This window comes from Miniopterus natalensis, chromosome 1 (assembly GCF_054644295.1).
Source record: "Miniopterus natalensis isolate mMinNat1 chromosome 1, mMinNat1.hap1, whole genome shotgun sequence".
Taxonomy (NCBI): Eukaryota; Metazoa; Chordata; class Mammalia; order Chiroptera; family Miniopteridae; genus Miniopterus; species Miniopterus natalensis.
In genome coordinates this window covers 157,910,130-157,925,675 of record NC_142081.1, presented here as the reverse complement: position 1 = coordinate 157,925,675, position 15,546 = coordinate 157,910,130, and the positions used below count along the sequence as shown (strand labels likewise).

The following is a 15,546-nucleotide window of genomic DNA, read 5'->3' as shown; positions in this document are numbered from 1 at the left end:
TTTCCTCACCTGAGAGACACCATGTTTCCTAGTTCTGCTGGTAAACTTCTGAGTTTATTGGATGACAGATCCAGGTAAACCAGATTATGAAGCTTGGCAATATCAGGTGGAATGCGACTAAGAAAATTGTCATTTAGGTGCAGCGCTGTCAAGTGTGTCAATGACCAAAGTGATGTACTTAAGCTCCGCACTCTACCTAAAAGGCAAAATATTGAAGCATTAAACTCTAGGCCCAAGACAAAGACTGAACTACAAGAACTAAAAAGTGGTAGAAGAGCCTGCAAACTTATACAGATATTGTATCTTTGACATTTTAATTTTGTATTTAATGCCATTTGCCTGCTTTTCCAAACACACCTGGCCCTTCTTTAATTTCAGGCCACTTTCATCTGACAACCATTCTTTCTCATGGACCTTCCGTGTACTAAATGAGATTTGGAATAATGAGAAGACCCTTGGAATCAAGGTGATCCTATGGTCTCAAAGATAAAGCTTGGGCTAAATTGAGCTTTTGTGGTAGAATAATCATGATTTTTTTTTGAGTCATAGTCCTAACAAAGGTATTTCTCATATACTCAATAAAAAATAACAGTGCAAGGTTTATCCATATCTAGGGCCTGGATTAGTCTACAAACTTAAATAGATGAGTAATTACTATGATATAGAACCAACCTTTGATTAGTCACCAGAAAAACCATTTAACCCCCCAAAGAGACATCTTCCCCGGCTTTCCAACGTTACAATTATACATTAACTCCAGTTTAATATTTCCACTAAGTAAACATACTCAAGGAAATCGTTACCCATTAAGTTTTACAAATCATTCAGCATCTTATACCTACGGTGGAACACATATTAGAAAGTCAGAAGACATAGTTCAGATTCCTGATTTTTGCCATTTATTAGCTACACAAGCCTGGGCAAATCACCTAGCCTCAGCTTCTATAAAATGTAGTAGTATGTTAATAATTTATATGAAGGTTATTTTATAAACTTTACAAAAGTAAAATGGTACTTTAATTACATATCACTTTTCAAACAATTGACTTTTATTTAAAAGCAGTAGAAAGTAGAGAGGGCACAAAAATCTCAAAAGGGAAATGCTACTTTTCATGTAGCTAATGAGCAGTAAATTCAAACTTAGATCTTCTGTCCAGAGTTCTTTCTACCATAGGTTCCTTCATGCTATCTATAATCAGGCTTAAAATGCCAACTAGGATTTTGCTTTTTAATAGGAAAACAAAACTTTCAAGAGGAACTTATTTCAGTTTTACCCAGGGTTTAATGGAGTGGATCTCAATCAGGGACAATTTTGCTCCCTGAGGGAGTTTGGCAATATGGAGACATTTTTGGTTGTCAAAACTAGAGGAGTGCTACTGGCATCTAGTGGGTAGAAGCCACGAATGCTGCTAAACATCCTACAGTGCACAACAGCCCTCAACCACAAAGTATTGTCTGGCTCTAAGTGACAGCAGTGCCAACTTGAGAAAACCTAGGTTAACCCAATATGATTTGCTCATATTCATTCTTCTCATTACCCATCCATCACCTATCCACCCAGTTCCCTTTTTAGCTAAATGTACAGGTGATTCTTGCTATTGACAATGTGGGTTTAACTCTTCCAAATGAAAGCCTACTAGGGAAAAACCACATTCTCTCTATATAATCTGTACTGTATCAATTCACAAAAGAAAAACTACTCACATTCTATTTTTAATAAAATTTTAACTTTATAATAATTTTAGATATACAGAAAAGTTGCCATAGTACTTTCATTAAAACTAGGAACTAACATTAGTACAGTACTATTCGGTAATTTAATTAGGTATTTTGTAAAACATCCTTCAGTTGAGTTTGTCTTACGTTTCTCACAACTAGACTGGGGTTATTAGTTTTTGGAAATCATATTCAATTTTAGCAAATCCTAAATATGTAAGATCATTAACACAGTTAATATATTTATTAGAACAAAGTTTCTAGACTTCCTACTCTGCTAACATTGGGATGATAGGGGTGGCAAAGATTTCAATTTGCAAAAATAATTATTCTGCAATAGCCAAAACAAAATCTATTATATCAAAAAACCTGATTTTACTTAGAAACTGAACTCCCGATGTCTTTAATTCTAGATGCCAACTCTGGCTCAAGGTATTATTCCCAAAAAGGATATGAGCAAATATATTTAGTTATAAATAAAACATTAGTAACAGATAAATTAAACATTAGTATCTCAGTGTATTATATTTTATTGACTAGTTCATCTAATTAAGAATATACAACAAAAAAATAAATATAACAATACTCAACCCTTATTCATTATTGCTATTATACGCTGAGTTAAATGATTCAGATTCCACTCACCCGAGATTTCTAATTCTGCCCAGTGAGATTTTTTCCCATTGGCTACCTCCTCTGCTGACATGATGGTATAAATTTTGCGAGGATCTGGAGGATCATATTTTTCCTTTGGCATCCCTATTAGTCTGAAAAAAGAAAAAATCATTAGCCTTATAGGAAAAAAAGCAAAAACTGGGATAGTAAGTTTTCTTTTTGTCTCCCCTTGCCAGACTACTAAGTAATTTTATACTACAAATTTTCACTAGAAGAAAAATACCTCTGCAGTATACTAGGCTCTTACAGGAACTCAGTAAAAGATGGGTAGGGGAAAATTCAAACAAGAAATAACACTGAACTTCACAGTGAACACTGTGGTTGCTTCCCAATACATTCATTCTACCGATTCCCCTTCATTTAGCTGCCTTGCTTTCCAAGGCAGACTCACCCTACCCCAGTTTTCTGAATGGACTCTGACTAATCCAAGAGAATCAGGATACTCCCATCCTCCTTGCCTCAGAGATATCAAGATATCCCATATCAAAGAATCAGCATATGGCATTCTCCTAGTCACATAGATTAATTCAGAAGTATCTACAATACCGAGACTTAAAACTCTTATATGTTAATGGGAGAAGCAGGTCCCTCTCTCCTGCTGATCACCAATGAAGAGGAATATAACCCAAACTGCTACTGGTAGCCAACCAACAACTATAAGGGAATTCAGCCATAGAAGTCAGCCTAGGAAATAGAGAAAGCAAGCTGGATTCCTTACCAATCCATAACTTTAGCATTCCCAAGCTCTACGTTTTTTGGGTATGCAAGCCAATACATTTCACTTATTGTTTGAACTAGTTTGAGTTATGTTTTCTGTTACTTGCTATCAAAACCTTACTAATTAGTACAATCATATATATTGTGATTTGCATGGGCCTGTCTTGGTTTATATCTGTTGTTCTTAGATAATTATTAATATCAGTCCTTTTCACTCTCAAAAGTATCTGATTTGAATGATGAGTTTCATGGCCACCCTAATTGAAACTAATGTACAGTCTTCACGTAATTAACAAAACAATCACTGAACAATCCAAAGTGATAACCAATGAGACATAAAACTCTAGTATGTATATATGAAACACATAACAAATGGCCCTAAAAGTAATTATTTCAGGGGGCCAACACAAGAATTACCAAATCTAACAATAGTAAATAGCAAAGTCCTGAATCTAATTAAACTCCCACATGCTATTAGTAAATTGCCTCATAGTATTTATAGTTGATTCTTTGCTCACATTTTAATACACACACACACAAACATATACACACCAAAACCAAGTGTCTATATCTGGGAGTGTTTCTAAGTAGAATTTAGAATTTATATCTAAATGGAAGAGTTACTTTCAGGTGGTCTGAAATTTGCTACACAGAGAGAGAAAAAATTACAGGTATTCTATCATGTTTCAAGAAATCAAAGCTAGTTTATAAGAGTACAATCAAAGTTTCCCATACCATAATTTGCCCTTTTATTTCTAAAGGTAAAACAGTCAATCTTTACCCCTTACTAAAAGGGGCAAAGAGAAAATTTTCCACATTTGTTCATCTGTTAACAGTAATTTGCTTCCAAGTTTCCATATTAAACCTTTCTGTTTTAATGTTATCATACAACTTGGGTGATACTAAATTATATTTTATTTCCCATAACTGTCCCAGATCTCCTAACAGCACTAAAGTATAGGATGGTTTTCCACATGGGAAAAAACTTGATTTCTACCACATTCAACCTCTGTAAAATACCTCTGAAAATAAAATTTTTAGATAACAAGGTTTTCAGAATTTCTACTATTCACCATAAAACACGTGTCTCTCTTTGGGTAGTTTTGTAAGGGTACAAAAGCACAAGATCAAAGCTAAATCAAACAGATCCAAATTCAAAGACATGCTACAAATCCATTACCTACGATGAGGATGGGTAAAAAACAGACTACAAAATTTGCAAAAACATGCTTCATTAATTTTAGATCCTTTTTATAAAGCATAAAGCAGCACAGGATTAGAGGTCAACTTAAATTTGGCTATTTTAATCACGGGCTCCCACTAGATGGTATGTTTCTTTTTTAAATTTATTTCTATTATAGAAAGTATTACAGATGTCCCTTTTTTTCCCATTGACTCCCCTGCACCCTGTTCCTACCCCTTCCCCAGGCCTTCACCGCACTATTGTCTGTCCATGGGTTATGCATATATGCATGTAAGTTCTTTGATTAATCTTTTTCCGAGCCCCTCCCTTCCCTCTGAAATTCATCAGTTTGTTTCAATGTCTCTGGATCTATTTTGCTCATTGGTTTATTTTGTTCCTTAGATTCCACATATAAGCGAGATCATGTGATACTTGTTTTTCTCTGACTGGCTTATTTCACTTAGCATAATACCCTCCAAGTCCCTCCATGCTGTCTCAAAGAGTAAGAGATCCTTCTTTTTTACTGCTGCATAGTATTCCATAGATGGTATGTTTCTTAAGGGGACTATGAGTTATTTCTGTGTGGAGGAATATCCTTTTTATATCTCTATACAGTTCCTACCATATAATAGGCACTTAATATGTATTTATGGAATGTAATCCAAAAATCTACCACCTTTACTCGCCCTTCCCATCTCACAGCCAATTAACAGACAATGCTTTTCTAAAAATTAATCTCAAGAAATGGTAATAAAGCCACATGTTCCATTTCCCTAAATATTTTTAAAATATCTCTTGACCCTCTAATTCTAATATTGAAAGAGCTACTATATAAAACTATATATTTTTAAATATTTCACAAGTTTCCAACTTTGAGAGTCCATTAAAATTTACAAAATTTGTTTCTGCAAAACAGATCCATAAAATGTTTACCAATGTCTGCAATACATAAAAACCAAAATAATATTAATGCTGCCATATAAGGGCTGGTCTGAGGTCTCTTTTGCCGTTGATTAGGAAGCCAATAAAACTACGAGTTACTTAATTCCTCAAAGTCAATCTAAATTTGGATAGCCTAACTAAGCTAAAACATTTTTCATTTGGATTAACTAAGTAATTTCATAGAATCTATAGTTCCAGCAATCACTACTGTTTGAAACATGAGGTTTTCAAATGCACTAACTAAAAAACCCTGAGAAAGCAAATTTAGAAAACTGGTATTATTGAATCCTCCTACACAGCTTTGTTTTCCATCTCAGTTCCTCAGCATCAATCACCTTGGAGACATACCACAAAAACCTATTTTGAAATAACTTAAAGTATAAAATAATAATTCAAAGCTATTTTAAATCTCTAAATGTGACACTGATAATGTGGTTTCTCATACATAGGTCATCCCAAGGCTTATGTACGAAGTGATAAACACTTTTTATCCAAGAAATAGAAATGTTTCATTTTGGAAAGCATAATAGCTACTTCCTTTCCCACCTTCTTTTTCAAATTGATTAAAAAAAAAAAAAAAGGCAGTTTTGGGGATTTTTTTACCATTTAAAAAATGTTTTTTTAATACTGGGTAAAAATATACTCCCTTACCTTTGAAAAAAATAATAACTAGGAGGGCTTCAAGGCATTATTTTTATTATTATTTCTTTTATTTTTAATTAAAGTTTACATTCAATATTATTTTGTATCAGTTTCAGTTATACAGCACAGGGTCAGACAACTGTACACTTAAAGTAGTCCTCAATATTTCAAATACCCGCCTGGCACTGTACATAGTTATTACAATATTATTGGACTGTATTCCCTATGCTGTACTTTACATCTCTGTCACTACTTTGTGACTACCAATTTGTGCTTAATCCCTTCACCTTTTACACACAGCCCCCCCAACCCTCCTCCTCTCTGGCAACCACCAGTCTGATCTCTGTATCTATGAGTCCGTTTCTATTGTGCTCATTTGTTTATTTGAAAGAGACAGATTTTTAAATTAGTTTTTACAAGAGTTTCTAATTTCTACATCTTACATCAGTTCCCAAAGGATCCTTCCATTACATCAATCTAATTTATACTGGAGATCCTGATCATGTAACAAAATAAACTAAAAGCCCCTTCTTGACACAACCTTTTACTTTTTTTTTGGTAGTTTTTTTAATTGCATTTATTGGGGTGACACTGGTTCACAAAATCATACAGATTTCAAGTGTACAACTCAACAGAACATCTGTACACTGGATTGTGTGCCCATAACCCCAAGCAAAGTCTCTTTCCATCCCCATTTTCCCCCTTTTGCCCACCTCCACCTAACCCCCACCTTCTTTCCCTCTGGCTATCACTACAATGTCAACTGTGTCTATGTGATATAGAGATATAGATATAGATATACACACACACACACACACACACACATATATGGGATTTTTTTTTTGCTTAATCCCTTCACCTTCTTTCTTCCCAGTCCCCAAACCCCCCTACCCTCTGATGAGGGTTTGTCCCATGTATCCATGTCTCTGTTTCCATTTTGTTTGTCAGTTTATGTTGTTCATTAGATTCCACAATAAGTGAGATCATATGGTATTTGTCAACACAACCTTTTAAACTTCCCAGTCTTTGACCCCATTTCAACACTATGAGAAATACTCCACAAAGCTCCCCAAACACCAACTACATAAGCTTCTTTGAACCTACTCTCCTCCATTCCTTGGACCTTAGCCTATCACTTATATGCAGCCTTCCTAGATTCCAGTGCAAAATTTCTGTGAGTAACTGTCAGTCCTGGACACAATAACCTATTAACTCCTACTTATTAGTTCCTATACAAACTATCCTGAAAGTAAACAAGTTTTAATCTCCATCACAGGAGCCCTGAAAATTTTAAATTGGGAGTTTTCAAAACCAAAATAAAATACAAGATAACTACATAATATTTTGTTTCAATGAATAGCATATTACAAAATATATATGAAATACACCCAAATATATTATTGTTAAGAAATCCCGCCCTAGCCAGTATTGCTCAGTGGTTAGAGGATTGGCGCGAGGACTAAAGGGCCCTGGGTTCGATTCCCGCACGGGATCATACCTCGGTTGCAGGCTCGATCCCTGGCCCTGGTTGCAAGAGGCAACCAATAGATGTGTTTCTCTCACAGCAATGTTTCTCTCTCTCATGGATCTCCACCCCCACTCTCTCCTTCTCTCTCTTCCAGTGTCTTTGAAAAGCAATGGAAAAAATATCCTCAGGTAAAGATGTAAAAAAACAGAAAAAAGAAATCTCAAATCTCAGGTTTTATCTGGGGCTAGGAAAATAATGCAACATAATTATCCCCCTCCCCCACAAAAAATATAATAATCTGGGCCAAATCAGAGCAAACTGTTAAAAGCTAGAAATAAACTTTTAATATTGGTCATCTGAAGCAGCTTACTGAAAAAAAACAGCAGGTTCTACAGTGCATATAAAGACAGAAGTCCTTATGATGTTAGACCATAGACTCCCCCTCAGCAACCTAAGTTTAGTCATTTTATCTCAGTCTATAGTTCAGCACAATTAATATTATTTCATCATGCCCAGCCAGGCATGGCTCAGCGGTTAAACATCGACCTGGGATCCAGGTGATCAGGGTTTGATTCCCGGTCAGGGCACATGCCCAGGTTGCGGGCTCTATCAATGACTCTCTCATCAATGATGCTTCTATCTCTCTCTCCCCCTCTCCTTTCCTTTCTCTGAAATCAATAAAGATATATTTTAAAAAATATATATATTATTTCATCTTTTTACTAGTTTTATTTTTTAATTACAGTTTACATTCAATATTATTTTATTAGTTTCAGGTATACAGCATAGTCAACAGCCGATTATATACCTGACAAAGTGTTTCCCCCAATATTTCCAGTACCCATCATATATAGTTATTACAATACTGACTATGCTATACTTTATACCTCCTGACTATTTTGTAACTATCAATTTGTGCTTCTTAATTCCTTCACCTATTTCACCCAGTCCCCCAACATCCTCCTCTGTGCCAACCATCAGTCTGTTCTCTGTATCTATGAGTCTGTTCAATTTTGTTTGTTCATATACGTTGTTCTTTAGATTTCACATATTGGTGAAATCATTTGGTATTTGTCATTCCCTGAATGACTTATTTCATTTAGCATAATACCCTCTAGGTCTGTCCATATTTTTGCAAATGGTAAGAATTCATTCTTTTTTATGGCCAAGTAATATTCCATTGTATATATGTGCCACAACTTTCTTGTCCACTCATCAATTGATGGGCACTTGGGTTGCTTCCATATTTTGTTCATTGCAGCACTATTTACAATATAGTGCTGCAATGAACACAGGGGTGCATGTTTTACTTTATTTTGAATTCACACTAAGAAAGAGAGAAAGCTACAATCATCAAAGAGTGTTTCATAATGAATTAGAAACTTCTAACACAATGAATCCAACCCTAAAATACAAGTCATTAGACATGAATTTATCTCCATAGAAATATTAACTGATCATCTCAACATGAGTTTCCAAAGTAATCTTAAGCAGAGATGCAATTACTGCCAGAGTTCTCAAAGTTGAATGACAAAATTAAGCCTAAATTAGATATTTCTTACATTTTAGTGCAAGAGGTCAATGACATCATATTTTTATACATTCTCAGATAAATCTGTCTTCTATTGACATTTATTCCCGAAGATTATGGAACCCATTATTTGTTATTTGTTATGTTCACCTTGACTAACATCCATCCTTCCCATTTGTTCTTAACCATTAAAACCATCTTCCTTTCTGGGAAAATAGTCCAAGTTTACCTCCCTTAATAAAGCAAAATAACCCTGCATTGCAGCATTTTCTGAAGTTTCTATTTCCTCATCAATATCTACTTTTAACTATACACAACCGTTAATTATCACAAATGTCATAAAAATTTTGTTACCTTCCCTGAATGGGCTTACCAGTTGATAACTAAAGAACAGCACCTACCAAATCATACTGCATACAGTAAGATCATATTGATAAAAATAAAGGTTGATAGCAATCAAAAAAGTTTAGAAAACACCCTGAGATAAATAACAATTTTATTAATATTCCCATTCTACCTTCTATTCCAATGGCCTTTGGATGGCATTTGTCTTCAAAGACATATTCAACTAAAGTCCATAAATGAAAATAATGCAAACATTCAAAAAGAACCCAAAGTTTTCATGTTATTTCCTGCCCTGTCACCACTCTCAACAAAACCAAACCCATGCTTTATGATGATAAAGTCACACATAATTATGACAAAAATAACATTCAGATTTTTGGAATTTCATGTTTCTGATCACTTTAATATTTGTTAAACAAATATGTATTGCAGGCATACTATCATGTATTATACCAATTAATGAGTTAGATAAAGAGCTCAGTGTCCCATTTAAACAGTGATATATTCTTTGATCAAAGGCAATATGTTTAAGCATTTTTGTAAAATGTTTAGCTATTATAGTTTAAGACCACAGAAATATACTATGGCATATATTTTCTCTAAGGTTTATTCGTCTGTTGCACCCATAATATTTTTTCTGAAGTTTTTTTCCATATTCTGATTAAGGAAATTAACTTGATTTTGCTTAGGTATTAAGCTAAGCTATAAATGTAGGATAATGTAGGATATTTTTCTTCCAGAAAATCACTCATATACACAGAACAATATTTTAAAAATCATTTGACATTATAAAAATATTCTGATAAGGCAAACCATGTCTAAAGGAAACAGATGTTTTTAATTTATAGATTCATAACCACACTTTCCAGAAAATATACATACACACACATACATCTGAAGCATAAAGATTATATTCAAAAACATGTTTTAAGAACTTACTACCAGTAAGACTTTACATTGTATTTGTTCTTTAGTTTTTCAGTAATTTTAAAGTTCACTTATGACTGCCTAAGGACAACAGACTACCTCAAAGCAATAATTTCCTCTCTTGGGATAGGAAATGTCTGTTTTCCCAACCACCTCTGAATATAACATAAGAAGTGAAGTCATCAGTAAAATATCTGATTCTCCGTCTGTTCTTTTTGAAACCAAAGTGCAATGACATGAAAGAAAAAGTTTAGGCCTGGGTGTTTTCTATTGAAAACTTCCCTAGATGCCTAAATCTATGGCATTTATAGGCAAGAAAGTATTTTTTTTAAGCCATCAGTTTGAGCAGTCACCAATAAAAGATGATCTATTGACCAATCCCAGTAGCAGCAACTAAATCAAGTAGCTATACCAGAGTGAAAATATGAGAACGATCTATTGAATAAAACTAATGGCAGTCTAAAATGTAAGTACTGATTAATAAAACTGTCATGGCTTACTCAAAGAAATACTAAAATAACAAATCACAGTCTTCTATCACAACACACACTTAAGTCCCCTCTAAAAAAGTAGTTCTCCACCAGATATGATTTTGCCCCTTGAGACATTTGGCACTCCACCAGGTATGATTTTGCCCCCTGAGACATTTGGCAATGTCTAGAGACATTTTTAGTTGTTACAACTTGAGGGAATGGATGCTGCTAAACATCCTACACTGCTCCAGACAGACCCTCACAGAAATATCTTGCTCAAAATGTCAATAGAACCAAGGTTAAGGATTCCTGCACAAAAAAAATGACCTAAGCATGAGTCCAGAGTATAATATGTGTTAACAACACAAGTGCTTACAAAGTCAAGTACTACTGGGGGAAAAATCATATGATAAGAGGGAAAGAGGAAAGTCAAAGTTATGAGTTCTGTATATCCACAAGTTCTTGACCAAAGAAGACATCTTGGCCAATTAAAATTGTCTCTAGGTGCTAAGAGAAGCAGATAGCTATTCCACCAAAGGCTGGGGTCTCAGCAATTTCCAAGGGAGACAAATAACAGGTTACAACTATAATTCAATTAGCACCAACCATATGAAAACATTATCCATAGTGTTTTATATGTATTAATTCACTTAGTAAACACAACTATTGTAAGTTGTAGGTATTTTAATTATCTCTGTTTTAGAGAGGTACAGGAAACTTATCTCTGGTTACATGACTAGTGGCTGGAGAGCTGCAATTTAAACCAGGCAGTGTGATTTTACAGTCCCAGTCTTACCCAATACACCACACTGCCTCACATGCCGGACCTGGAAAAGTCTGAGGACAGAACAGGAGAACAAAGAGAAACTTCACAGAAACTCTGGGCCTTTTCCTGAGTACTAAGCAGTAGCCATCAATTGCTAGGTGTTGGGCAGGGGAAGTGAGCAAGACAGCCAATATAACTAGCTGTAGAAACTGCTCAGTATCAGAAGACAGATAAGGGCTCTGGTGTGGAAGAGTGTGTGAGGAGTCTGTGTATGTGTGATTTGTTATGAATTTCACTAATAGTGTGTACCACAAAATTAACAAATAATAATAAAATATACATCACCTATTATTGTACATCCCATATAGCCAACTGACTCTCACAGAATGTTTTAGTTGATTTGTTGCTGAACTCTTGTTTCTGTAGCCAACCTATGGTTGCAACTGGCAAATGAGTGCAGTACCACATGCATGATGGAATTTATTTCATGTACATTAAAAAAATAAAAGTGAAACAACAAAGACTTATGTCAGAACTTCACTTATTTGCCAATGACTTCAGCAATTATCTTTGCTGATAATGGTTGTCTAATACCGGAAGAATATTTCCTTAATTTTTTTGTGCAATTAACAACAGACTTAGAACATGAAGTTTAATCTGGATTATTACTATATCCTCCATCACTTTCTTAAGACTAGACAATCAACAAGTTAAGTTCTATTTGTAGCATTTGCCTGTTTCTGTGGTACAAATACTCCCATCTGCATTTGTGGTACAAAATCTCCCCTATAAATGGCAGATTTCAAGCTATCAACAGGATGCCCAGTAACACAATATTATATTGTATTTCAGAAAATAACAGTAAAAAAATTAGGAAGTGATGTTTTGAGTATTTCTTTGTTTCTAATATTATTTAATTTTATGTTATATAATTTAATTTTATAGGTTATATTTAGTAACTGGCTTGCAAAATTCCTGAAAAATTAATATCTGGCACACTCAAACCAGCATAAGTCAACTCTAGCCTACCACTGCAAGTCTATGAAATCCTGCATTCCCATCTACTATAGACCCTTAGCTTCTTGGAGTCAATTCTGCTTCAATGAAGTATTCAAACATTGGCTTGCTCTGTGTTGTACCTAGCAAAACTTACTTTACCCACTCTACCTCCAAGGAGGTTCATTCATTAAGTAATAAGACAAATGAGTTCTCTTCATTTATAAGAATGTACACATTCTATTATATGAGAACAGAAATAAAATTTTAGAAATGGGAGGAAACAAAGATCATATACGGTCCAGTCATTCTCAACTTCAGTTGGCCTTTACCTACACAAACTCTTCCATAAAGTTGAGGTAAACTTTACCCTAATACCAAAACCAAAGACAGCACGTGAAATGTTTTGTAAAATTTTAGCAAATCAAATCTAGTGATGTATAAAAGAGATGATACATCATACCAAGTGGTGATTCTCACAGGAATGCACAGCTGCTTAACGTTCAAAACAATCAAAATAATAATCCACCTACACCCTCCAAAAAATGTATACACACTTTAACAGCTGATAGCTCAATTCTGAAAATGAAATGTATTTTAATAAACACTGCCTTTATAAATATCCAAAGTGTGTGTATACATTTTTTGGGATACCCTATAAATACATGATCATCTCAATAGTTGCATAAAAAGTATCTGAAAAAGTCCAACAGCCATTCCTATTTTAAAAGAGTAAAAGTCATTCAATGCAAATCAATACCACAATGAGAAACCACCTCACACTAATTAGAGTGTCTATTACCAAAAGGGAACAAATAGCATGAGTTGATGAGGATGTGAAGAAAAGGGAACACTTATGAACTGTTGGTGGGACTGTAAACTGGTGCAGCCCCTATGGAAAACAGTATGGCGATTCCTAAAGAAAAATATACTACCCCACAATTCCACTTCTGGGCATTTATCCAAAGAAAACAAGAACACTAATTTGAAAAGATATATGCACCTGTATGTTCACTGCAGCAGCATTATTTGCAATAGCCAAGATACGGAAGCAATACAGGTGTCCACTGGTAGATGAATGGATAAAGATGTGATATATATATATCACATATATGTGTATATATATATATTGTGTGTGTATATATATACACACACAATGAAATATTATGTAGCAATAAAAAGAATGAAACTTGTGATTTGTGACAACATGGATAGATCTGGAGGATATAATGCTAAGTGAAATAAGTTAGGCAGAGAAAGACAAATATCATATGGTTTCACTTATATGTGGAATCTAAACACAGCACAAGTGCCTATCAGTAGATGAATGGATTAAAAAACTGTGGTACATGTAAACAATGGAATACTATGCAGCTGCAAAAAAAAAGGATCTCTTACCCTTTGAGACAGCATGGAGGGACTCTGAGAGTATTATGCTAAGTGAAATAAGCCAGTCAAAGAAAGACAAGTATCAGATGATCTCACTTATAAAGGAATCTAATGAACAAAATAAACTGACGAACAAAACAGATCCAGAGACATTGAAGCATGCAACAGACTGACATATTTCAGGCGGGGGGGGGGGGGGGGGGCAGGAAGAGATTAACCAAAGAACTTATATGCATATATGCATAACCCGTGGACAGACAACAGTGTAGGGAAGGCCTGGGGAGGGGGTGGGAGCAGGATGATGGGGGTTTATGGGGGGAAAAAGGGTACATCTATAATACTTTCAATAATAAAGATTTAAAAAATATTTTAAAAAAGAAACAAAAAAATTAAAAAACAAAAACAAGCTCATTTGTCCTAGCCAGGTAGCTCAGTTGTTAGAGTGTTGTCCCGATATGCCAAAGTTTCAGGTTCATTCCCCAGTCAGGGCACATACAATAATCAATCAATGAATGTATCAATAAGTGGAAAAACAGATCAATGTTTCCCTTCTTTCCCTCTCTCTCTCTCTCCCCCTTCCTCCCCCCCAACCCTCTAAAATCAGTAAAATAATAAAAATTAAAAATAAAACTAATAAGCTTATAGAACAGAGACCAAAGGGTTAGTTACCAGAAGGGAGGGGGTTGGGGAATGGGTGAAAAGGGGAAGGAAAATATAATCAATAATATTGTGATACGTTTACACAGTGGCAGATGATTACCAGAATTAGTGGTGTGATGACATTGTAAGGTATAAAAATGTTAAATCACTATATTATACATTCGAAACTAATCTACCCAATATAAGAGTGTATAAAAACTATACATAAATAAAATATAAATGTAATAAATAAAATGAAAATTAACAAATAAAAGGAAATATGCTCAGCCTGAAAAATGGTATCTATAAAAAATCTATAGCTAACTTTATATTTAACAATTCAATTCTGAATACTTTCCTGCTAAGATCAGGAACAAGGCAAGGTACTGAAGATTCTAGCCCATGCAATCCAACAAGAAAAAAATATAAAAGGCATTAAGATTGGAAGAAAGAATTAAACCCATTTTTATTCTCAGATCACAAGATTGTGTATATGCAGAAAATCCTATAGAATCTACAAAAGCTACTAGGTTTGAGATTAAAGATGGTGGCAGAATGAGCAGAAGCTACACTGACACTCTCCCAGGACGAAACTGGAATTTGGTCAACTGCAACTGAAGACGAGCTGGAGAGCATCCTCATAACCAAGTAGGAAAAGTGGAGACCTCATAGAGACTGGTAGGAAGTGAGAAGGCACCAGAGGCTGGGACCCCACAGGCGGAAGCTGAAGGGATATCTCAGCTATGTAGGGATCCCACTGAGGGCTCTGGGGCCCAACCCAAGATGGGTTTCCCAGCCAAGAGCACCAGAACTGAGAAAGGTGCCCACATAACATCTGACTGTGAAAAGCAGCCAGGTTTCTGTCTGCCAGTGAGAGACAGCTGGAAATGCAGGCACCCTCTTAAAGGGCCAACACACAAAGTTTCCTGGGCAGCTACTCACCTTGGGCTCCAGCAGATGGAGGGCAGAGTGGACTGGAGCTGTGTGAGGAGAATCTAGGCCTGTGGGCTCTGGAGATAGAGCTCAGAGGGCACGCCTCTAGATTCTTGTGCCGAGTCATTCCGCCATACTGCAGAGGCAGACATTTACCTTCCAAGCAGCTTTTGCCTGAGGGGGAAGAATTGCCCCACCCTGCTG

At 35.2% G+C, this 15,546-nt stretch overlaps 1 protein-coding gene across 2 annotated transcripts in view; it reads right to left on the bottom strand.

The window, feature by feature from the left end:
- Positions 1-15,546, bottom strand: part of CNOT6L (CCR4-NOT transcription complex subunit 6 like) — a 98,917-nt gene that overhangs the window by 61,489 nt on the left and 21,882 nt on the right. The window contains exons 2-3 of one of the 2 annotated variants that reach the window (XM_087826804.1): positions 2,362-2,483; positions 10-196 (exon numbers count right to left, since the gene is read on the bottom strand). In XM_087826804.1, the coding sequence (XP_087682930.1) occupies positions 10-196; positions 2,362-2,473 (299 nt within the window). In that variant the 5' untranslated portion in view covers positions 2,474-2,483. Of the gene's footprint in view, positions 1-9; positions 197-2,361; positions 2,484-15,546 lie in introns of those variants that run through there. The other variant, XM_087826812.1, reaches the window with a different exon arrangement.